This window comes from Cynoglossus semilaevis, chromosome 4 (assembly GCF_000523025.1).
Source record: "Cynoglossus semilaevis isolate Cse_v1.0 chromosome 4, Cse_v1.0, whole genome shotgun sequence".
NCBI classification, from domain to species: Eukaryota; Metazoa; Chordata; class Actinopteri; order Pleuronectiformes; family Cynoglossidae; genus Cynoglossus; species Cynoglossus semilaevis.
Window position 1 is genome coordinate 4,671,560 of NC_024310.1, and position 19,335 is coordinate 4,690,894.

At 41.6% G+C, this 19,335-nt stretch overlaps 1 protein-coding gene and 1 long non-coding RNA gene across 3 annotated transcripts in view; one reads left to right on the plus strand and one right to left on the minus strand.

The window, feature by feature from the left end:
* LOC112486917 (uncharacterized) overlaps window positions 1-5,119 on the minus strand; it is an 8,357-nt gene extending 3,238 nt beyond the window's left edge. The window contains exon 1 of the long non-coding RNA XR_003049495.1: window positions 4,248-5,119. This is a non-coding gene — a long non-coding RNA (uncharacterized LOC112486917). The remainder of the gene's footprint in view (window positions 1-4,247) is intronic.
* Window positions 5,120-5,319: 200 nt separating this feature from the next.
* Window positions 5,320-13,266, plus strand: tbx2b (T-box transcription factor 2b). Of its 2 annotated transcripts, none has more exons than XM_008308646.3 (7): window positions 5,320-5,903; window positions 6,648-6,915; window positions 8,277-8,429; window positions 9,552-9,628; window positions 9,701-9,870; window positions 10,904-11,487; window positions 11,935-13,266. In XM_008308646.3, the coding sequence occupies exons 1-7, from the start codon at window positions 5,545-5,547 to the stop codon at window positions 12,376-12,378; spliced, it is 2,055 nt and encodes a 684-aa protein (XP_008306868.1). In that variant the 5' UTR covers window positions 5,320-5,544; the 3' UTR covers window positions 12,379-13,266. The 2 variants fall into 2 exon arrangements, with proteins under 2 accessions (XP_008306868.1, XP_008306869.1); XM_008308647.3 differs by having other exon boundaries at window positions 8,283-8,429.
* Window positions 13,267-19,335: the final 6,069 nt, after the last annotated feature.

A 19,335-nucleotide genomic window follows, 5' to 3' on the forward strand; every position in this document is an offset into this window, starting at 1 on the left:
TATATATATATATATATAAACATAAATTCCCTAAATCCCTTTAATAATATGCTGTCAGGTTTTTTCTACAACACATTAAATCAACATAGGTTTACAATAATAAACATTACAACGAATGGTCAGTCATCAGTACGGTAAAAAATATAATAAATAAGAAATAAGAATAGATCAGAAATTACAACAAATGTCATCTTTTTTATACAGTTTTAGCCTCGGTGACTCTGGTTTTCAACTTTCAACAAAATAAAATACCAAAAATAAAAAATATTTCTGCAGAATTTCTTATAGCACCAGTCCATAAAACCAGCTTAAATAAAGTTTGTAAAAAGGAACTGTTCACTTTATACAACACTGCACAAGGACGGGGACCACGTGACCTGCTGTCATATCGACAGTGATCTCTAGAAACGTCTTTTCTTTGGGTTTTACGTGGATTATTAAAGGACTTGCAGGAGGAAAATGGGTTTTAAATCATAAAGAAGTGAAATAAGGCGAAGTGTGAAGTTTTGTCTCCGACCTTTTCTATTTTACCCCCGGATCTTGATTCGCTTTAGGCATAAATCACGTCGGTATTTGTCTATATTTGCTATTTACATCTCAGGTTTTTGTAAGATTGTTGTTTTTCATTGTTTAATATTGAATATTATAATATTTTTTAATTAACTGGAGACACTTGAACTTTTCGAACTAAAAAATGGCAATAAAAAATGTAATTGTATGTATTTATTTATTTATTTTTTAATTAGCAGGTTTGGAGACAGCCGTCGTCAGCACCGACAACACACACACACACACGTGGAGTGTGTGTGGAGATGTAAGTTTTATTAATTTAACGCTACGTACAACAGTAATTACTTCCTAATGATGATTTAATCCAACAATGTTGTCTTGATTTTATTTCTCATCTGTGAAAGTTTTTATTCCACAGATTGGATTTAAATTGTTTAGGGTTTTTTTTATCTTTATTTAAGCAAACATGTCAAAGTTACAGTAAAAAACACAGTGAAGTTCCGTCAACGTCACGTCTGATCAGTTTGTATTCGTTTTTCACAATCACTTCAATCATGCGTGGATTTTTGTATTATTTTATTAATAGTTCATTTTAATTGTTTGGGGTTTTGTATTTTAGCATTTTGACTGATGACAGCAGTGACTCTCGCGGACTCTGAGCGGAGGTGACAGCTCTGTCACTCTCCTGTGACTGCCCAGGGTTTACTGTAGCGCCCCCGTCTGGTGCTCGGCCAATCACTCAGTCGGATGCGTTGGAGATTCGCGCTACAGAATTTGCAGACTTTACAAAAGAAAAAAAAGGAAATGAGGGAAAAGTGAGGGAGTTGTGTGATTGAGTTTGTCATGAAATCATGTCCGTAAAAAATAGGTTTGTTTTGAGGCAGGCAGAGAGACAGACAGATAAAGGTTTGTGTGTGTGTGTGTGTGTGTGAGTGAGAGAGAGAGAGAGAGAGAGCGAAAGTTGTGCAAACAATGTGATAGAACAGCGTGTGTGTGTGAGGGGGACATAGAGAGAAAGAGGGGGAGAGAGAGAGAGAAAGTTGTGCAAATATGCAGTGTGCGCGCATGGACGTATATGCGCGTGCGCGCATGAAGAAGAACGAGAGAAAAATAAAGTGAGAGTGTTGTGTGTGTGTATGCACATGTGTGAGAGGAAGGGTTTTTTTTATTTGTGTTTTTTTTACAAGTGAGAAGTGATGTGTTTAATTTAGCTGAGTGAGCCGTAGAGGAGTAGAAGGAAGTGGGGGAGATGGAGGAGAAAGAGGAGAAGGAGGAGGTGGAGGATTGCCACAGTAGTCGCAGCAGAAGGAGGAGGAAAGAGAAAGAGAAAAGGAGGAGGAGGAGGAAGAAGAGGAGAGGGCCGCTGGTCGCCGGGTTTCCATGTGACAAGGGGAAATATGAGGGACTTTGACAGGTCTTAAACGGTCTGGCGCCAAGGCCTCAGTCTAGCCGCTAAATATAGCCGGAGAGATGATGCAGGGAGATGGGAGGAGAAGATGGAGCGATGAAAGGAAGAAAGGAACAATGTGGAAGGGGAGGAAGAACATAACAATACTCAATTATAGAGGAATATGGTGGAGTGTGTCCCGTTCTGTTGTAATTAGAGCGTCTTCGGCTCGGGTCACTGACACCGGGAGAGGAGACGCTTTTAACGCACTTTTATTCTGACATCTGCACCTGTGTCGTGTGGATCGTTAATAAGGGGGCGCGTCAAGGGCGCGGGAAAAGAAACATTTTTTGGCTAATTTAGTTGATTTGGCTAAAGTACATTTTCATTTCATATCAACAACAGAACACCTGGAGTGTCCTGGTTAAAAGGACAGCGCATTTATTTGCATGTTCTGAAGTCTTTTATAGAGAGCAGAATTTCACATGTTAGGGCTCTGTAGACAGACATTGCGCCCTGTATTTACCCCTCTCCTTGTAGTTCCCCCCTTTTCTCCCCCTGGTACAAACAGCTATACATACAAGTACAAAGTGTGTGTTTTCGCCCCCACACAAAGCACGAGCCCGTTTGAACCTGTCAGTTCACTGCCATGTCCAGACAGCTCTACACCAGCGGCTCACATTGGCCTTCCTTCCACATAATGACTTTTAAATCGCGCGTAATTGGGATTTCTGCAGCGCTGTAGGCACAGAACAAATAAATGGTGAGCAATTTGCACCAGCATTATTGATGCAATTATCCAGTTCAACAGAAAACCGTTATCCACCTCCACATGCTGGCTAATCCCCCCCTTTTTTGTCCCATGCAAAGCTCCACAAATGCCCGACAAACCGCCGCTGCTGCCGCGCTCCAACGTCCCCGTCATTTGGATTTGTATCTTAAAATGTGTTTCTGATGATACAGATTCTCACTGGCTTTTTTTTTTTTTTTTTTTTTTGTATTACACCTGAATGAAAACACACCTTTTTTGTCCCACTGAACCGTGGCTGTGCACCGGCTACTGTTGATGCGTGAAGAGGTCTCTGCTCCAGGGACTATTCAGTGTCTGATCTCATGTGTTTCCTCTCTGGGCCTGTGGGAACTGTTGTGGCTTCAGTGCAGAAGTGCACTGGATGACTGACGTGCTGTCTGCACGGCTGTCCGACTGACTGACTGTCTTTCTGTCTGACTGTTTGCGCCCTGCTGCCTGTTTCTTTTTACGCATGGATGTATCAATGTGATGGAAGTGGAGCAACAAGTGTGAGACAAAGTAGGACAAATGTTCTTGAAAAATGTCTGGTTTTGAATCATACGACACGATGACCAATAGTGGACACAGCTGTTTCATGTTCTCTCGTATTTTTTATTGATTACTATTATGTATTTTAACATGTATTTGCACAGTTTATGAGTGTGTACTTTGTTGTGAATGGTTTGCAATGTACACTTTGACTGTATCGGAGATATATTTAATTGGTGTTCATTAATATTATTATTTGTGGTTAAGGATTTCTGTTATAAAAGTGTATTTATGGTCATTTCTTTTAATTATTTGTCTGTAACGTTTCACCCCAGAAGCCCCGCAGACACAAGGGGTTAATAGGAAATGCGCACATTGGTTTTTCATTCATCTGCACCTTTTGTTTCAGTTTTGCTCCAAGTGACGCCTGTGACCGATAGCAGCGCTACATCCTGTCTGAGACGCAGCTCACAGATGACACCGAGCCGCGGCGGAGGCGCCGAGGGAGCGGAGAAGGTCCGGAGAGGAGGCGGCTGCAGCAAGGAGCTCACACGCATGCAGGACTTCGGGGTAAATATAAGGAGACAAGACGAGAGAGTGTCCGCTCTGCGGCGCATCAGACCGCTGACAACGATCGGCTCTTTTTACAAACACAGTCCAAGTTAATCAAGAGTTATTTCACCGCGCAGGGATTCACGCAGCCGTGCTGCAGAAGAAAGGCGGCCCCACGAACCCCTGCTGCTCCCGGAGACCTAGACTGTCTCAGGTTTGACAGAAAACAACCTGTCGGAGATTAGGCTCCACCACCAGGGCCTGTCCTCAGCTCTGACTGAGCACTAAATCATGTCATCACTGCATACTCAGAGGTGGAAACACAAACTCTACCAAGAGTTTAAAAAAAAGAAAAAAAAGAAAATACACCGCACTCCTGCAGCACAGCAGCGGCGAAATATATGACTAAAAAAAAGAAAATGTAGATATTTTTAAACACTTGACAATAATTCAACAACTCCCCTAAGACTTAGTCTGCAGCCAAACTAGGAAGAGTGTTTAGCAAAGTGAGAAACTCACCGATTTTTCTTCTCCACGCTTTTCTCTCAAAATTCATTCATCATCATTCACGGTTTCCTCTGTTTTGCCTGTACGCGCGCAGTCTCTGAGTTCTATGTCTTATTTCCCTAGTCTTTGGCCTCGGTGCTGCGGCTGCTGCTGCTGCTGCCGCTGCTGCCTTCACGGGTCAGACACTTTTGCAGAAACTCGGAGAGACGCGCGGCTCCCGCATTGGGGGGGAATCCGGCGGGGTTGCGTGAGTCTGAATGGGCTGCACTCACAGCTACATGGTCGGAGCCAAATCCGGCCGTAGCCTGAGAGCAGCCGAGGAGTTGGAATCATTACAAATCTGCAGCTTTAAGCCGTGAGAGAGCGGAGCAGCAGCAGCAGCAGTACTGCTGCCACTGTTAGGGTCTGTTCTGAGAGCCAGCGCTGAAGCTTCAGAGCCTGAGCTGTTCCTCTCTGTAAAGGTAAGTATTTAAGACAGTAGACAGGTTGCTTTCTTTGGAGGCGACATAAAAAAAAGCAAGCCGAGAGAGGTGATGCCTCCGCTGGCCAAGAACTGAAGGCTGAACCGGTGTTTGGCTTGGAAATGGGGGTGGGATTTTTCCGATCTTTCCTGTCATTGGTTAATATTTTATCCTGTTGACATGTTTTCTTACTGCTAATGCTTCCGACACCTTCTTGCCTTCCCCCCTCCCCTCCGTTCTCCCTCCTCTCCCAGAGTCTGGCCGGAGCTGTCAGAACCACGCCTATAGGGGCCCACAATTGGTCCAGAAAGCGTAAAATCAGCAATCAAAGGGGCTTGGTTCATTAGTGCTGGGGATGGAGGCAGGAAGGACATGTGAGATAGTCACAGATCTGCAGTGAACGGAGCCACATCTCTCCAGTCAGTGTGGGATGAGTGAAGCAGACAAACAGTTGACTCCACTGTGAGGCAGTGCCCGACGCTCTCCCGGCTCTCCCCCGCACACACACACCGCCGCTGCTGCTCGACAACTCGGCGGAGGAACCAGAGGAAAGGCGCTCCGACAACCACACAGACCAGCGCTGGGCTATTTTTTTTCTTTCTCCCCCGTGTATCCTGCAGACCAGCGCTGGGCTATTTTTTTTCTCCCCCGTGTATCCTACTTCTTCTTCTGTTTCTTCATCTTCTTCACCGTGATCACGTTGTGACCAGGAGCTCCACTCTCCTGTGCAGATTTACGCAAATCAACAGCTCGCGAAACGCGGACCTACACTGGATCCAGACTCGAGGAAAAACCACTAAAGAAACAAAACATATCCATTGTTTTACCTGTTTTTTGTGGATGCACCGATGAGAGATCCAGTTTTCCAAGGGACTGCAATGGCTTATCATCCATTCCACGGACACCGGCCGACCGACTTCCCCATGTCCGCTTTCCTAGCGGCAGCGCAGCCTTCCTTGTACCCGGCGCTGAGCCTGCCTCCCGGGGCTCTCACCAAGCCCATCCCGGACCACGGCCTGGCCGGGGCTACAGAGGCTGGACTCTACCCGGCCCTCAGCCACCACCAGGCGTCTTTTCTCCGTGGCATAAAGGGCCAGGGCCCCGAGGAGGAGCTGGACGAAGACCCTAAAGTTACACTGGAAGGAAAGGAACTGTGGGACCAGTTTCATAAACTGGGAACCGAGATGGTTATTACCAAGTCGGGAAGGTAGGAGACTCTCCCAGCTTTCATTTCACTCTCACATTAAAAAAAAAAAATCATTTCATCGTCACCTTTTTGACAGGCCATTGTAATCACGTTATTTTTTTAAGAATATTACATACAACTGCACATTTTTCCGCCACAGTTTTACCTACAACTACCAACATTAATTCCCACCTTTGGAAAATGAATTAACTTTATTTTATGGGGCGAGTATAAGTGAATTAAAAAAAATCCAGTTTGCTTTTTTTTAATATGTGTCAGACAATCTCCAGACTGATCAAAGGAAATATTTGGAATATTTTTCGGGTGGTAAAATTGAAGAATGAGCTCTAATCGGATTTTTATCTCCCGGGGGCTGAGTTCAGTGGAGACAACAGGCTTCTGGGTTTTATAAACAGGCTGTCACTTCAAAAAAGAAAAGCAAAGTGAAGTGGTGTGGTCATAAATATACGACTCGGCTTTGTTGTGCATGGTCACTAGACACACTCACACACACACTGCGCCTTTTCTCGGTTATTCACTAACTGTGCGCAGCAGTGGAGAATAATGTCTGACAATTACAATATTTCCACTTGTCACGGCCGTGTGTGTTGTTTTCCCTGCGCATTCAATGCCGTTCATGTCTAACCCAGACCATAATATGCTGTTGTGTTATGGTTGAATCGCGACGTATTGACCTTATCTCTCTCTCTCTCTCTCTCTTTCTCTCCTTTTCCTTCTTTCCTTTCTCCCCATCCTCCTTCCCAGGAGGATGTTTCCCCCGTTCAAAGTGAGAATAAGCGGCCTGGACAAAAAAGTCCAGTACGTCCTGCTCGTGGACATCGTGTCTGCGGACGACTGTCGCTACAAGTTCCACAATTCACGCTGGATGGTGGCCGGCAAGGCCGACCCGGAGATGCCCGGGAGGATGTACATTCACCCGGACAGCCCGCTCACCGGCGAGCAGTGGATGGCCAAGCCTGTAAACTGTCACAAACTGAAGCTGACCAACAACATCTCAGACAAACACGGGTTTGTAAGTACCAAATTTGACCTTTATTAAAACAAATGTTGTAATGTAATAGTGCTAATGGATATTTTATCTGTTTTGATTTGTTCCGCTGCCTGTAGCCCCTTCAAAGATGAAATAATAATTTGATGCTGCGTAATTTGTAAACATAATGTGATTTATTAGTCTTAACGTGGACAAATAAATAAAAACACGCATCTTTTGCACGAAAGAAATAGAATAATAATAATAACAAATATTTAAAAAACGTTACCTCGAGAACCACAGCATTTATTTAATAATATAATAAGAATAAATAATCTCTCTTGTTCACCTGAACATCCAAAACAGTGTCTGTGTGTGTGTGTGTGTGTGTGTGTGTGTGTTGACCCTTTGTTACCACTTGACTTCACACCGATGCTGACTACATACACAACGCGTATGTTTCCCTTGTTGCTGTCCAAAAATAAAAAAAAATATCCTCCAGCAGCCAGGAATTCGAGAGTGCATTTGACAATAAATATATAAATCAACGGGTGAATAATTGATCATGTAAATAAATAAATTAAGCTCTTTTTTTTTTTTTGCAAGAATGATGGCTGTGTGTCAAAATATCACCAGAGTCTTGAGGTTAAATGGGGCATGAATGTGGGAGCTGATGTTTCCAAAACAAAATTTGCCAAAAAGAAAATGTGTATAGTATAGTTTGGCTAAATTTTAAATTATTTTAATTTATTTTATTCACTTTATTGTATTATTTATTTTCACATACAGTGTTTAAAATATTTATATATGAAATATCGTTTGTGCTACTTTATGATGGAAAACGAATAACGAGCAAAAATACTTAGTTTTTACATTAAAATAAAAAAATTAAAATGATCTGAGAACCTGAAGAAGTCAATTATAGCCCATGAAATTAATGAATCGGTTCAAATGTGGAGTTAATTTTATCTGCATGTTTATGTCGTGTTTTTTTTCTAATATTGTCTTAATGTAATATCTGGAAAAAGCCCAAATCTGGATTAAAGTGTGAATGTGTTAGCAGTTTTAACATGGAGACAATAGAACGTTTGAAGGGTTTAAACATGTTAGAGAGAGAGTTCAAAATGCTTTTGAAGAACTTTGATACAAACGGGATCCAGTCTTTTATTTTTAATTCAAATATATAGCTGTGGTTCTGCCGAGGTTTCACGACAACATGTGTGGCCTGGCCCGGTTCTTCACTTTGTCCCGCACTAATTACAGACACGTCTGCTTACACAGCAATTACAACAATGATGTGCGTCAACATTCCCTGTCTGGTGTCGAGTTTGGACACGAACAGGTCCTGATCCGCTCATCCACAGCCGTGTGTTTATGTCGTTTTTGTTTTTGTGTGTGTGTTGGTCCAGATCATCCTTAACTCCATGCACAAGTACCAGCCGAGGTTCCACATCGCCCTGGCCAACGACATGATGAGGACGCCCTGTCCTACATTCAGGACCTACGTGTTCCCAGAGACTGAGTTCGTGGCTGTGACGGCCTACCAGAACGACAAGGTGAGTCCACGGTGCCTCTATCCCCGTCCCACGGTGCCTCCATCCCCGTCCCACGGCCTCTCTGTGGCCTCACCGCGCAGACACCACCCTCAAGGATTAATCCGGTTTTGTAGGTCGCCTAATTTCCCTGCGTGATATATATATATAATTTTTTATTTTTTTGCATGTTTTTGAGGAAGTGCGCGTTTTTGTCACAGTGGAACTCAAATGTGCAGCTCCACCATCTTGTCAGCTGGTATGGTCGACAAATGAGATGATAGTTCGTGTGTGAATGAGTTGTGTTAATACCCGACCAGTGTCCTTCAGTATCAACTTTTATTGTATGTTTAACGATGCTTTCTGAAGTAAAATAACGCCCCCAACGGGATCGAACACGTCATTTCACTTAAAGATCTACGGTATTTGTTGTGTGTTTATTTGATGGTATTATAGTTTAAGCCCCTCCACTCGCTCCTGATCCTCTTCCATGGACTTAATTGGAGCCTGTGTCCAGGAGGGTCGAGTAAAGTGGTTGGTAGTAGTAGAGAGAGGAGGAGGAGGAGGAGGTGGACTGTTGTAAAACTTTATGGCAAAGAGTCACAATCGATTACAGAGCATTTAAAAGGCTGCTCACCCTGCAGCCGCTGCAGGCAGATGTGGCGAACGCCTGGAGCCTGGAGCTTCTCCAAGGGCCACTCAGGGTCTCCTGGAGGCCCCCGCCGGTTCACTTATATACACTTGGTGCCGCGGAGTCGGCCTCCTCACTCCTCCTCACAGGGCAGAAGCACTGATCCAAACCGCAGTATTAATTATTGATAAGGCAGTCATCTGCTCCACTCTGCTGCTCCTTCTGTTTTGTGTATTTTGTTCTGGGGGAGAACAGAGGCCCATGTGGCCCCGTGGAGAAATATTCCGTGGCAGAAAAGTTGCCTCCAGGGGCCAATGAGAATAACGCCCCGTCGTTGCGCGTTTTATTAATAATGCACGCGCGCACGCACACGTACACACACGCACAAATAAATCGCAGAGCGCACATCAAGACTCCAGTTCCAGCACGTCTCTGTTTGTTTGTTTGAGTTTTTTTTTCTTAAGCTCCACATTTTTCTGCAGCCTCTTACGTGAAGTGTGTTCTTGTTTTTACAGATAACCCAGCTGAAGATCGACAACAACCCGTTTGCAAAAGGTTTCAGAGACACAGGCAACGGCAGGAGAGAGAAAAGGTGTGTATCAGATTATCATTATTATTATTATTATTATTATTATTAATAATAATGCTCCTGTTGTTGTTGCAGAAAGCAGCTACAACTGCCCTCTCTGCGGATGTACGAGGACCAGTGTAAGGGGGACCGGGGCGGTGACGACTCTGACGCCTCCTCCAGTGAGTCTCCGGTCGGCAGAGACTCTGTTCACTCCCCGCTGGGCCCCGGTACCAGTGCACTGAGGTTCAACAGAGCGAGCCGAGGTGAGTTTTACAGCTGTTTATCCTGTGTGTTTTAAACAAGGTGTTGGCTAAACGACAAGATTTTTGGGGGAACATAAACGACTAAAAAGTCCATTAATTAATATTGTTTTGGTTTCTTAAAACCAATGTGAAATACAATGTGAAGCATCTTTTTTAATTGAAAATGGTCATGTATTTACAATGGTGTGTTAATATATTCTCTTAGTCCAAACGTTTTTTGTAGAACTTATATTTTGTTACTACAAAATAAATTGATTTAAATTTTAAAATATATATTTAAATACAAATATCAGTAAGTAGGAAATACTACCCCTACTGCTATATATATATATATATACTGTATATACTCAATGTTATACAATATTTATTATATTTGTAATTGGTTGTTTAAGTTTTATTTTCCAATTATTTATATATTGAAAAGGTGTTGTTATGTTGGAATTAAATACATTTAATTAGCTATTTAACCATTTCATATTCCTCATGTAAAGTATAATAACAATTATTCGAAATATTATTCTACCATTTTGTATGTATGTGTGTGTGGGTGTGGGTGTTGTTCCTGAGTGGGATCATAACCTGTTTGGCAAAACATTATTTTCAAGGCTTGGAATAAAGTTAAAATTACGATTTAATTGTATTTAAATACTTTTGGATTCTAAATTCCCCGTTACTCGTATTAATGCAAACACTATTATTAGAATTTCACTTCATATTTGTGACTGGTGTTATGGATATGACCTGGGTAGTCATTTCAGTATGAATTCTTTATTACTTGTTTTTATAATAATTGCTGGCATTGTTACTGTTTTTTTAAGACTTGTGTTCCTGATGGAAAACGAAACCTGGTCCATAAAGCAAAACCTCTGTTGGTTGAAGGTGGATTTTGGCATTGAGCAGTTGTACTCAGGGTTAGGGATAAGGTTCTGGTTAGACTGTGCTAATGAATAAAAGGCAATGAACATGTGGTGGAAGCACAAAGCAGTTAATCATGTCCCTTGCACTTTCGCCCCGTTCTCCCTCTGTGTTTCAGATGAGAAAGATTGCTCTGACAGTGAACAGGAGATGGAACAACCTAATGAGCGCTGCACTGCCTCCAACAGCCCAGAACCCGAGCCCATGTCCCCTTACAGCTCCAGGTGCGAGGACCGTGTGCGTGACAGGCATAGTGCAGAAAAGAAGGACGACTCCGTTTTCAGTATAAGGAACCTTGAAAAAGACAAAGCGGACAACAGGCACAGAAAGGACACCACGGACACGGTGACAAAGGACTCAGAGGCCGCAGCCACCGGCACCAATAAGGACGAGTACTCGCCTCTCATGCTCAAGACTGAGAGCCACTCACACTTCAGCCCGAGCCGCTTACAGGGCCTGGCACTGTCTGGCCTGCACAGTCAGCAATTCTTTAACCCTCTCAACACCGGATCACCACTGTTGTTTCACCCTGGGCAGTTTGCCATGGCCCCCGGAGCCTTCTCTGCTATGGGAACGGGCCATCTTTTGGCATCTGTATCAGGAACAAGTGGTTTGGAGAATGGCAGCCTCTCTGCCCAGAGCACAGGAGGAACACCAAACCCATTCCCATTCCATCTGTCCCAGCACATGCTCGCCTCTCAGGTAAGAAAGGTCAAACAGTGAGAAAGGATTAGGGTTGGCCTCTAGTGTACACCTGCAGCACTGAGCTCACGTCAGTCTGACAGGCAGTCTGTGTCTGGGAGTGGGAAGTGTTTATATCAGCTTCACCTTGCACCGCACCAGAGACACACCAGAGCATGACTCATAGTTGGCTTTAATTTATTGCTGATAGTAATATACTCTAGGAATGGAAGCAGTATTTCTTGTCTTTGTTGACTGTGTATAAAAAAACATAAGTGATTGATTAAAAGTTCAGAAGTTAAACTTGAAACATAAACTAATCAGATTTTCATTCTCATAACACTAGGTCTTACACATCTCTTTGAATACTGTGTGCTGAGAATGTAGTAATTGTAACCACTTGAAATATTTGATCTCTTAACTTGGAGTAGTGTGATGATGCCAAGATTTCTTTTTCTCATATTTCAGGGCATCCCAATGCCTCCGTTCGGTGGCCTTTTCCCGTACCCCTACACCTACATGGCTGCAGCCGCAGCAGCAGCCTCTGCCTCAGCCATCCCCACCACCAGCTCCTCCAATCCACTCTACAGGAACCTGTTCCTGGGCTCAACCCGACCAAGGCTGCGCTTTAACCCTTACCAGCTCCCTGTGTCACTGCCACAGTCCAGTCTGCTCGCTATGGGCCTTTCTGGCAACCTGAACCCAGGCTCTGAATCATCCAAACCTGTTAGCAGGGAGTCCAGCCCAACCCCAGAGCATGACAGCAAACACAAATCAAGAGGAGGTTCAGGTGAGAGATCGTCCCCTAAAACCTCCATGAAGGACTCAGTAAATGAGCTGCAAAGCATCCAGAAACTGGTAAGTGACCTGGAGGACCAGCGGTTGACCTCCCCGACTGCAGACTCTCTTTAGTGATGCAGAGACTGTGACTTTTGGACAATGCCTTGGCTTGAAAACCAGAGGACTATCAGTGCATCTGTACAGCACATTACAGAGGGTGGGACAAAAGGTTTGGACCTCGTGGGGGTCTGCGAAGGCTGATGACTGAATCGTTTTTGGAACAAAGGTGCAGATAGAATTTTGATGTAATTTTCTCCATGCAGTTCAGTTGAACTATTTTATACCCACACGTACTGAAGGTTGATCTGTTGGAGAGGAAAGCCTGTCGGAAGGTCAAGTCTGACTATGTGACTATGTGACTATGAGACCAGACAAACTCTCTGCTGAAGCCCAGTGGCGTGGAGTCCAGTCCAGGGGTGACCAGGAAACCTGGGAACTCAGGAAATATTGAAGGAATAAACGAATAATAAGGAATGACTTAATGCTAAAGAGAAACTAATATTAAAACAAATCTCTTTGTTCAAAACGAAACACTGATCATTTTCACTACAAATGAGAACTGAATTAAACATGTTTGTTATATGAAAGGTGAACCGTGCAGGGCCAGTAAGGGCCAACATATCGACTTTACCTGTCTGAGTGTGTGTGTGTATGTATGCGTGCGTGTGTGTGCGGAGTTTGCTTAACTTGAAGCATCAGGGGCAAGATTCAACCCATCCAGCTCAAACTAAGCAGCTGTCTCATCCAACAGATCTCAAGCTGAATCTAAAATACCATTTTTATTTTTTACCTTTATTTTAATTTTCAAATTTTTCCAAGCCTATATATTTCAAAAAGGATGGAAAGTGAACGTTCCGCCTGAAACGACCGCTTATCATTTCATGCCAGAAAGAAAAACAATGTTTCTGAAATATTTATGTAATTAAGAAAAAAAAAGAAAAAATGTAAATAAAGCTAAGATCCAAGAATATGCAATTGGTATTAATTTATTCAAGGCTGTATATTAGCGTGTATATATTTCTAAATTTAAATCATTGCTTTTTTTTCTCCTCCTATCGTTTTACATGAATATATACTGTAAATTAAAGCTATTAGCGCTTGTTGGTTTGAGAAACTGTATGAAGCATCTTTTTTTTTAAATGTTTTGAGACGTGTGTGCCATTTTTCAACCCGCATCTAACGACAGACACGGAAAAATGATTTTAAAAACAATTATAGAAAGAAAAAAAAAGGAAAGAAAAGCAAAAAGCACCTCAGGTTTCACTCACTCCAGCCTGGAGACATCGACACTTGTTCCTCATTTGGACGCATTATTCATATCTATTCATAAAATATATTTAAAGTTGTTTAATTATGCTGGTAGTCCGGGTTTTTTTTTTGTTTTTGGTTTTTTTTTTTGATTGTTTCACAGTTTCAATAAAAATCGTTGTGCTTAAAGTTTAAAGACGTGTATTATTATTATAATTGAAATGGTCTGTACTGACGACACGTGTGTCTTTGCTGCCCTCTGTCGGCTAAATTCTTAACTAGACTAGGGCCTTTGTTTTTCTACTCTTGTTTTTGGAAAAGAAACGTATAGTATAGAAGCCCGTTTCCGCCACTTGACTTGGGTAAAAAAATAGATTCTTTCGTCAAACGATCAGATGCTATCTCATTATTATGAGATAATAACTCGTTTTGATTTAAGAATCTTTTTTTTTACTTAAGTGGCGGAAATGGTCCTCTTTTCTTTTCCAAAAGCAAAAGTAGAAAAACCGAAAAGTTTAAATTCGAGTCGAAACCTTTAGCATTTAATTCCCGATATCCTGTACTGGATGTTAAGTTTGTAATCTACGAAACAAGCCTGATACATTGTGTGTGTGTGTGTGTGTGTGTGTGTGTTTGTGTGTGTTTGTGTAGCTCTATTTCTGGCAGGTCCTCACTCAGTTAGCGTCACTCACAGTTTCCTTTAGTATTGTGTGGCCTGCGGTATATTTAGAAGTGATGTAAGTATTTATAGGAAGAGCTTTCTCTCCACACACACACACACACACACACACACACACACCCTCCGACAGCCGGACAGAGCCTTTGTGCAAACGGTTGCCTTTTTTAACCTCAGCTGCCACCATATCAATCCAAGTGTTTATCAATGGCCACATCAATGATATATTATTTTTCTCAGCCGCAAAAAATAACTGTTGCCTAAGCCATAAGAACTTGGCAGCGTCACAGAGTGTTAAAAAAGCAGTGCGATCGAGCCATTTAAATAATAACTCCCTTTTTCAAATCATAATTTTAAAAAGTAACTGCTTTTTTTTTTTGGAAGGTCGTTCCATTTTTATCTAAATGTCACGAGGCTAAATGTGGTTCACAGTTTGTGTGTGTAGGTGCGTGATGCAGAAGTATTGTTTATCAGTGTGTGTGTCCCGGCGCCTGTCGCCTGCCTGCCGGCCACAACCTCCACACTGCCCCGCTTCCTAATTAGAGCCCCCTCCATCTCTATCTCCACCTCCTCACCCAGCCACCCTCCCTCCCTCCCCTCTTCTTTATTTCCCTTTTCTTTCTGTGGCGATAATCACAAAACTCTCAGTCTATTACAGGGGCCATTGTTGCCTCTCTGTTATCTTCAATTAACAGCGAGAGCGACTCGACCTCGCACTCGGGGCGGAGAAGAAGTGATTTGTCCAAATCAATCAGTGTGTGAGTGATCAATAGGCTCCCGTGGAGGCCCCGTGGATCAGCACTAATGGCTGCTGACGGTGTGGGGGTAAAAAGGCCAAGATTATTTACAACTTTGTTAATGATCAGTGCTGGGCCAACACTGTTGTTGTTGTTGTTGTTGCTGCGGTTGTTGTTTAGGTTTGTCACACAGCAGTGACACGGTTTATGAGACCAGCTGCAGCTTCTCGTGACTTTTTATAAAATTTACACAAACCAAGAATTATGACGTGGACTGGTTACAAACACATGCGGCGGAATTAAAATTTAAACACGAAGGTTGTTGTTCGCATTTATTCCCAATTATTCCCAATTAAACAGAAACATTTACAAAGATAAACACACATATATATTATTAATATATGTGTGTATATATGTAAATATTTCTTATATATATAGTGTGGTGTGGAATGTTGAATAATTTGACTACTGCTTTTATCAGTGAGAACACTGCTTAAAGTATATATGGCAACGAACACCTTTTTATTTGCACCACTTGCATATATGTCAAATATTATTACATTCTAGAGCAAATATTCACTCTTTTTTCTAACAATAATAAAATAATGCAGTGAAAAAAGAAATATAACTCAAATAGAGTTATTAATAAATAGGAATTGTACATTAAACTGAATCAATAAACGTACATGATAATTTTTGCAATCTTCGTGAGACTACAATTTCAAGTTTCTATTCTAGAAATATTTTTCAAAAGTTGTTTTTTTATTATTATAATTATCATTTTTGTTATAGGTACCAATCACTACTTTAGAATAACGTCAACGATTCCAGTTGGGCGGTTGCCATTTGTGAGTGAATGCACGGCCTGGGGAGCCACCCGGGAACCTGTATGTTGTCTGCACACAGAGTTCCGCTGCTACTGACTGGCAGCAGAGGCAGCCTATTGGCTTTTTAGCTCAGGGGCAGCCGCCACACTGGTCTACAATAGGAGCAGGAGCTGCCCAATCACAGGCCTTACTTTTTCGACACAAAACAAGCTTTCAAATACGGCACAAATGTCGACGCTGTCGATCTGAGGAAAAACACCGTGAGTCGAAAATCAGACTCTAGAGGCAGCGATGCACTTTAACGTCCCGTAAACACTGGTAAAGTGTTTAACAGAGCGGTTAAATCACAGTCTCATCAGGACAGTGTTTTCCTGTTTGTGTTGATACTTTTACGTCCGTCATTTTGTCACACGGCTCTCAGCGTATTTACGACAGAATCAAGAAACAAATCACGTCTCACCTCAATGGACGTTAAGTATTTTACATTACATATACGTACATTGTAATTAAATTATAATTGTATAAAATACAATTTCCTTTTTTTAACTGTTGCAGTGTGGCAAACCAGTGCAAACATGGCGGGGTAAAACCAAGGGCAATGCAACAAGTCAGACAGAGAAATGTGGTCAGTGTGGACATCTGCATCATGCAGGCCCATCGCCCCCTCCTGGTCAATGAGTGAAGAGGGAAAAAAAGGTACGTGAGTTTTACAGGAGCATGGAGAAGTCAAAAAGTTTTGAGACGCTTGTTATTATTTCCTATATATACCTGTGTGTGTGTGTGTTCATAGTCAGAGTAACAGTCAAATCCTGGGGAATGATTCTATATGTCAGAGTAAATGGATGGTTACCGCTGTGTCCAATCATATTCTCAGGAAATGTGGTCTGATGACGGGTCGGTGTTCTGTGTCACATTCACATGTTCTCACTGTGGAGGTCAAATTTCTTCATTCACAACATTTTATCGTGGTCTGTGCTGTGCTGATCTGCAGTTTTATGTTTCCTGCTCTCTGCAACAGCAGATGGTCGCGCCTCCCCTGGTGGGAGTTTTTAACAGAAATAACCACTAGGTGGCATGGTTATCCATTTATCAGCCGTCCTCTATTGCATTTGGGTTTGTTTTTTTTTATTACAAATTCATCAAATACCTAGTTGGAGAGCAAACGGCAGCAAAAACATTATTTGCGTTTGAAAGATGAAAGTTAGAAACAAAATAAAAGGATGCTCATGACTATTTTGAAATGCTTAAATATATTCTGTAATATATGTGGCAGAAAGATGTACTACTTTTAAATTAAGAAAATGACACAAATAGAAATAAACAGACAATCTAAATAGTTGCAGCACACAGGGTCAGGAGTTCTTTTACCACCCTGAAGGTTGCAGGTTGAAGTCCAGCCACAGTCAAACAAACATGTCATTAAACAGGACCAAATTGCAAATGCAGTGAATACCAGGAAAAAAAATCAGATTTTTCTCCACACATCAGTCAAACTGTTTGTGTCCGTCTCAGATGATGGCAGCCGATGTTCACCAGTTGACCTCTACTTTCACCCCGGTGCTGTGCCAAGTAGTTTAGCCCTAGTGCGTCATCTCTTAAATTTAGAATTGTGTGGGAGGGGATTCATTTGATCCTAATTACACCATAACCCAACAGCATATCTGTTCATTTCAAAGAAAGAGTAACTAGTGGTGAGTGACACAGCCTTCCAGTAACAACAAGGTTGACAATAAATCAGTGCTCTGAAGAAATCTGGAAGGAGTGTTAGGAGACATGATGATGAATCTGCTCAGGGTCAATATTAATGTTTCTTTTTCACCTAAATATGTTATGATTTGGGTCCCACTGTTAAAAAATTATCCAAAAATATTGTTGCTCCATTGATGTCTGCATTATTCATTGCCAGAGATGGGGTCAAGACCCACAGATGGGTTTTAGAAATGCTCTTAAGACTTTATAAGAATCATGATCAATGATAATAAAATAAAAAAAGAAACTTATTTAATTAATATGAATTTATATATTAGAAATATATATTATTAAAAAATCATGTTTTGTAAATTGGTAGATCACAATAATTATAATAATAATAAATATAATAATGAGTCTAAATAAAAAGGTAGAGAAGAGTAGAACAGTTTTTTTTTTTAATTCCAGTTATGGTTTGTTCATAATCAAGTGTCAAAAGTAAAGACACATTTGAAATATGTGGGAAACACGGTCCGAGATGACTTGAGTTGAAAGAATCATCTCTTGTTTATTCCACAGCATACATTAGAACATGGTTTGGAATAAATACAGCACGTAGGGACTCAGTGAAGACTGAAATCATGCTACTTGACTACGTCTCGCTGCTCTGGAGAAAAATTACAAACTGTACAACGTTGAAGTGTAAATCATAGTGAAGACAAACACAGCAGTGCTGCTAATGAAGTGGCTGAGAAGGCCGTGCTGCGGGGCCAACCTTCATCCTGACACTGCGCTGCTAAAGGCAACAGTGGAGCCCAGCAGGGAGAGTGATTTTTACTGTCTCAGATCAAACAGCAGCAAGGGCCTGCACCAACTGCTCTTAGAAAACCCTGCAAGGGGTCTGTTGCACATCTAGAACTTTGAAAAAGTGGGTTCTCCATCATCCACGAGTTCTGGAGGATGTGTTTAAATAGAACAGCAAGAGGAACTACCTGGAATCTGTGCATCTGACCCTAAAGAAATAATTTGCTCTGGCACTAAGAGGGCCCTGTCTTCACACACTGGGCCGACACTAAGATGAATTCAGCAGATTAGCAAATAATAACAGTCTCTGTCACCATGAATGAATCCCGAGGGCCGAGTCAAGACGCAGAGACTAAACCGGCCGGCTCTTCTAAAAACACACGATTCCCCTTCGACACTTGTCTGAGCTCAGACGTATGTGAAATACACCCACGGTGCTTAGATAAACTCTGCGTCTCTACACACAGTGTGTACAGCACGTTTGACTGATGCTGCTTCTTATGTAGAAACGGAGGCAGAATGCAGCACTCATACCTCTTTATTTCTAATTCAGAATGATGATAAATTTTGGGGAAAAAAAATCAAAATTTTATCTTTTCTGCATGTTTCTCATCAAATAAGAGCATTTTGAAAAATTTCTTAACAAAAATTTTTTTTCTGGGTTTTTTGGAAAAATCCTTATTTTGTGTGTCTTGGTCAGATGGTGAAAAATTTTGATGATACATTTTGAAAAAAAAATTCAAAATTTTATCTTTTCTGCATGTTTCTCATCAAATAAGAGAATTTTGTAAAATTTCGTAGAAAAAAAAATTTCGGGAATGTTTTTGAAAAAAATTTGCATGTCCTGATCAGATGGTGAAAAATTTTGATGATACATTTTGGAAAGAAAAAAAATCAAAATTTTATCTTTTCTGCATGTTTCTCATCAAATAAGAGCATTTTGAAAAATTTCTTAGTGGAATTTTTTTTTGGGATTTTTTGGAAAGATCCTAATTTTGCGTGTCCTGGTCAGATGGTGAACAATTTTGATGATACATTTTGGAAAAAA

Coding starts and splice junctions, on each gene's coding strand:
- tbx2b (XM_008308646.3), top strand. CDS start 5,545: ATGAGAGATCCAGTTTTCCAAGGGACTGCAATGGCTTATCATCCATTC. Junction 5,904..6,647: donor GTTATTACCAAGTCGGGAAG/GTAGGAGACTCT, acceptor CCTCCTTCCCAG/GAGGATGTTTCCCCCGTTCA. Junction 11,488..11,934: donor AGCACATGCTCGCCTCTCAG/GTAAGAAAGGTC, acceptor CTCATATTTCAG/GGCATCCCAATGCCTCCGTT.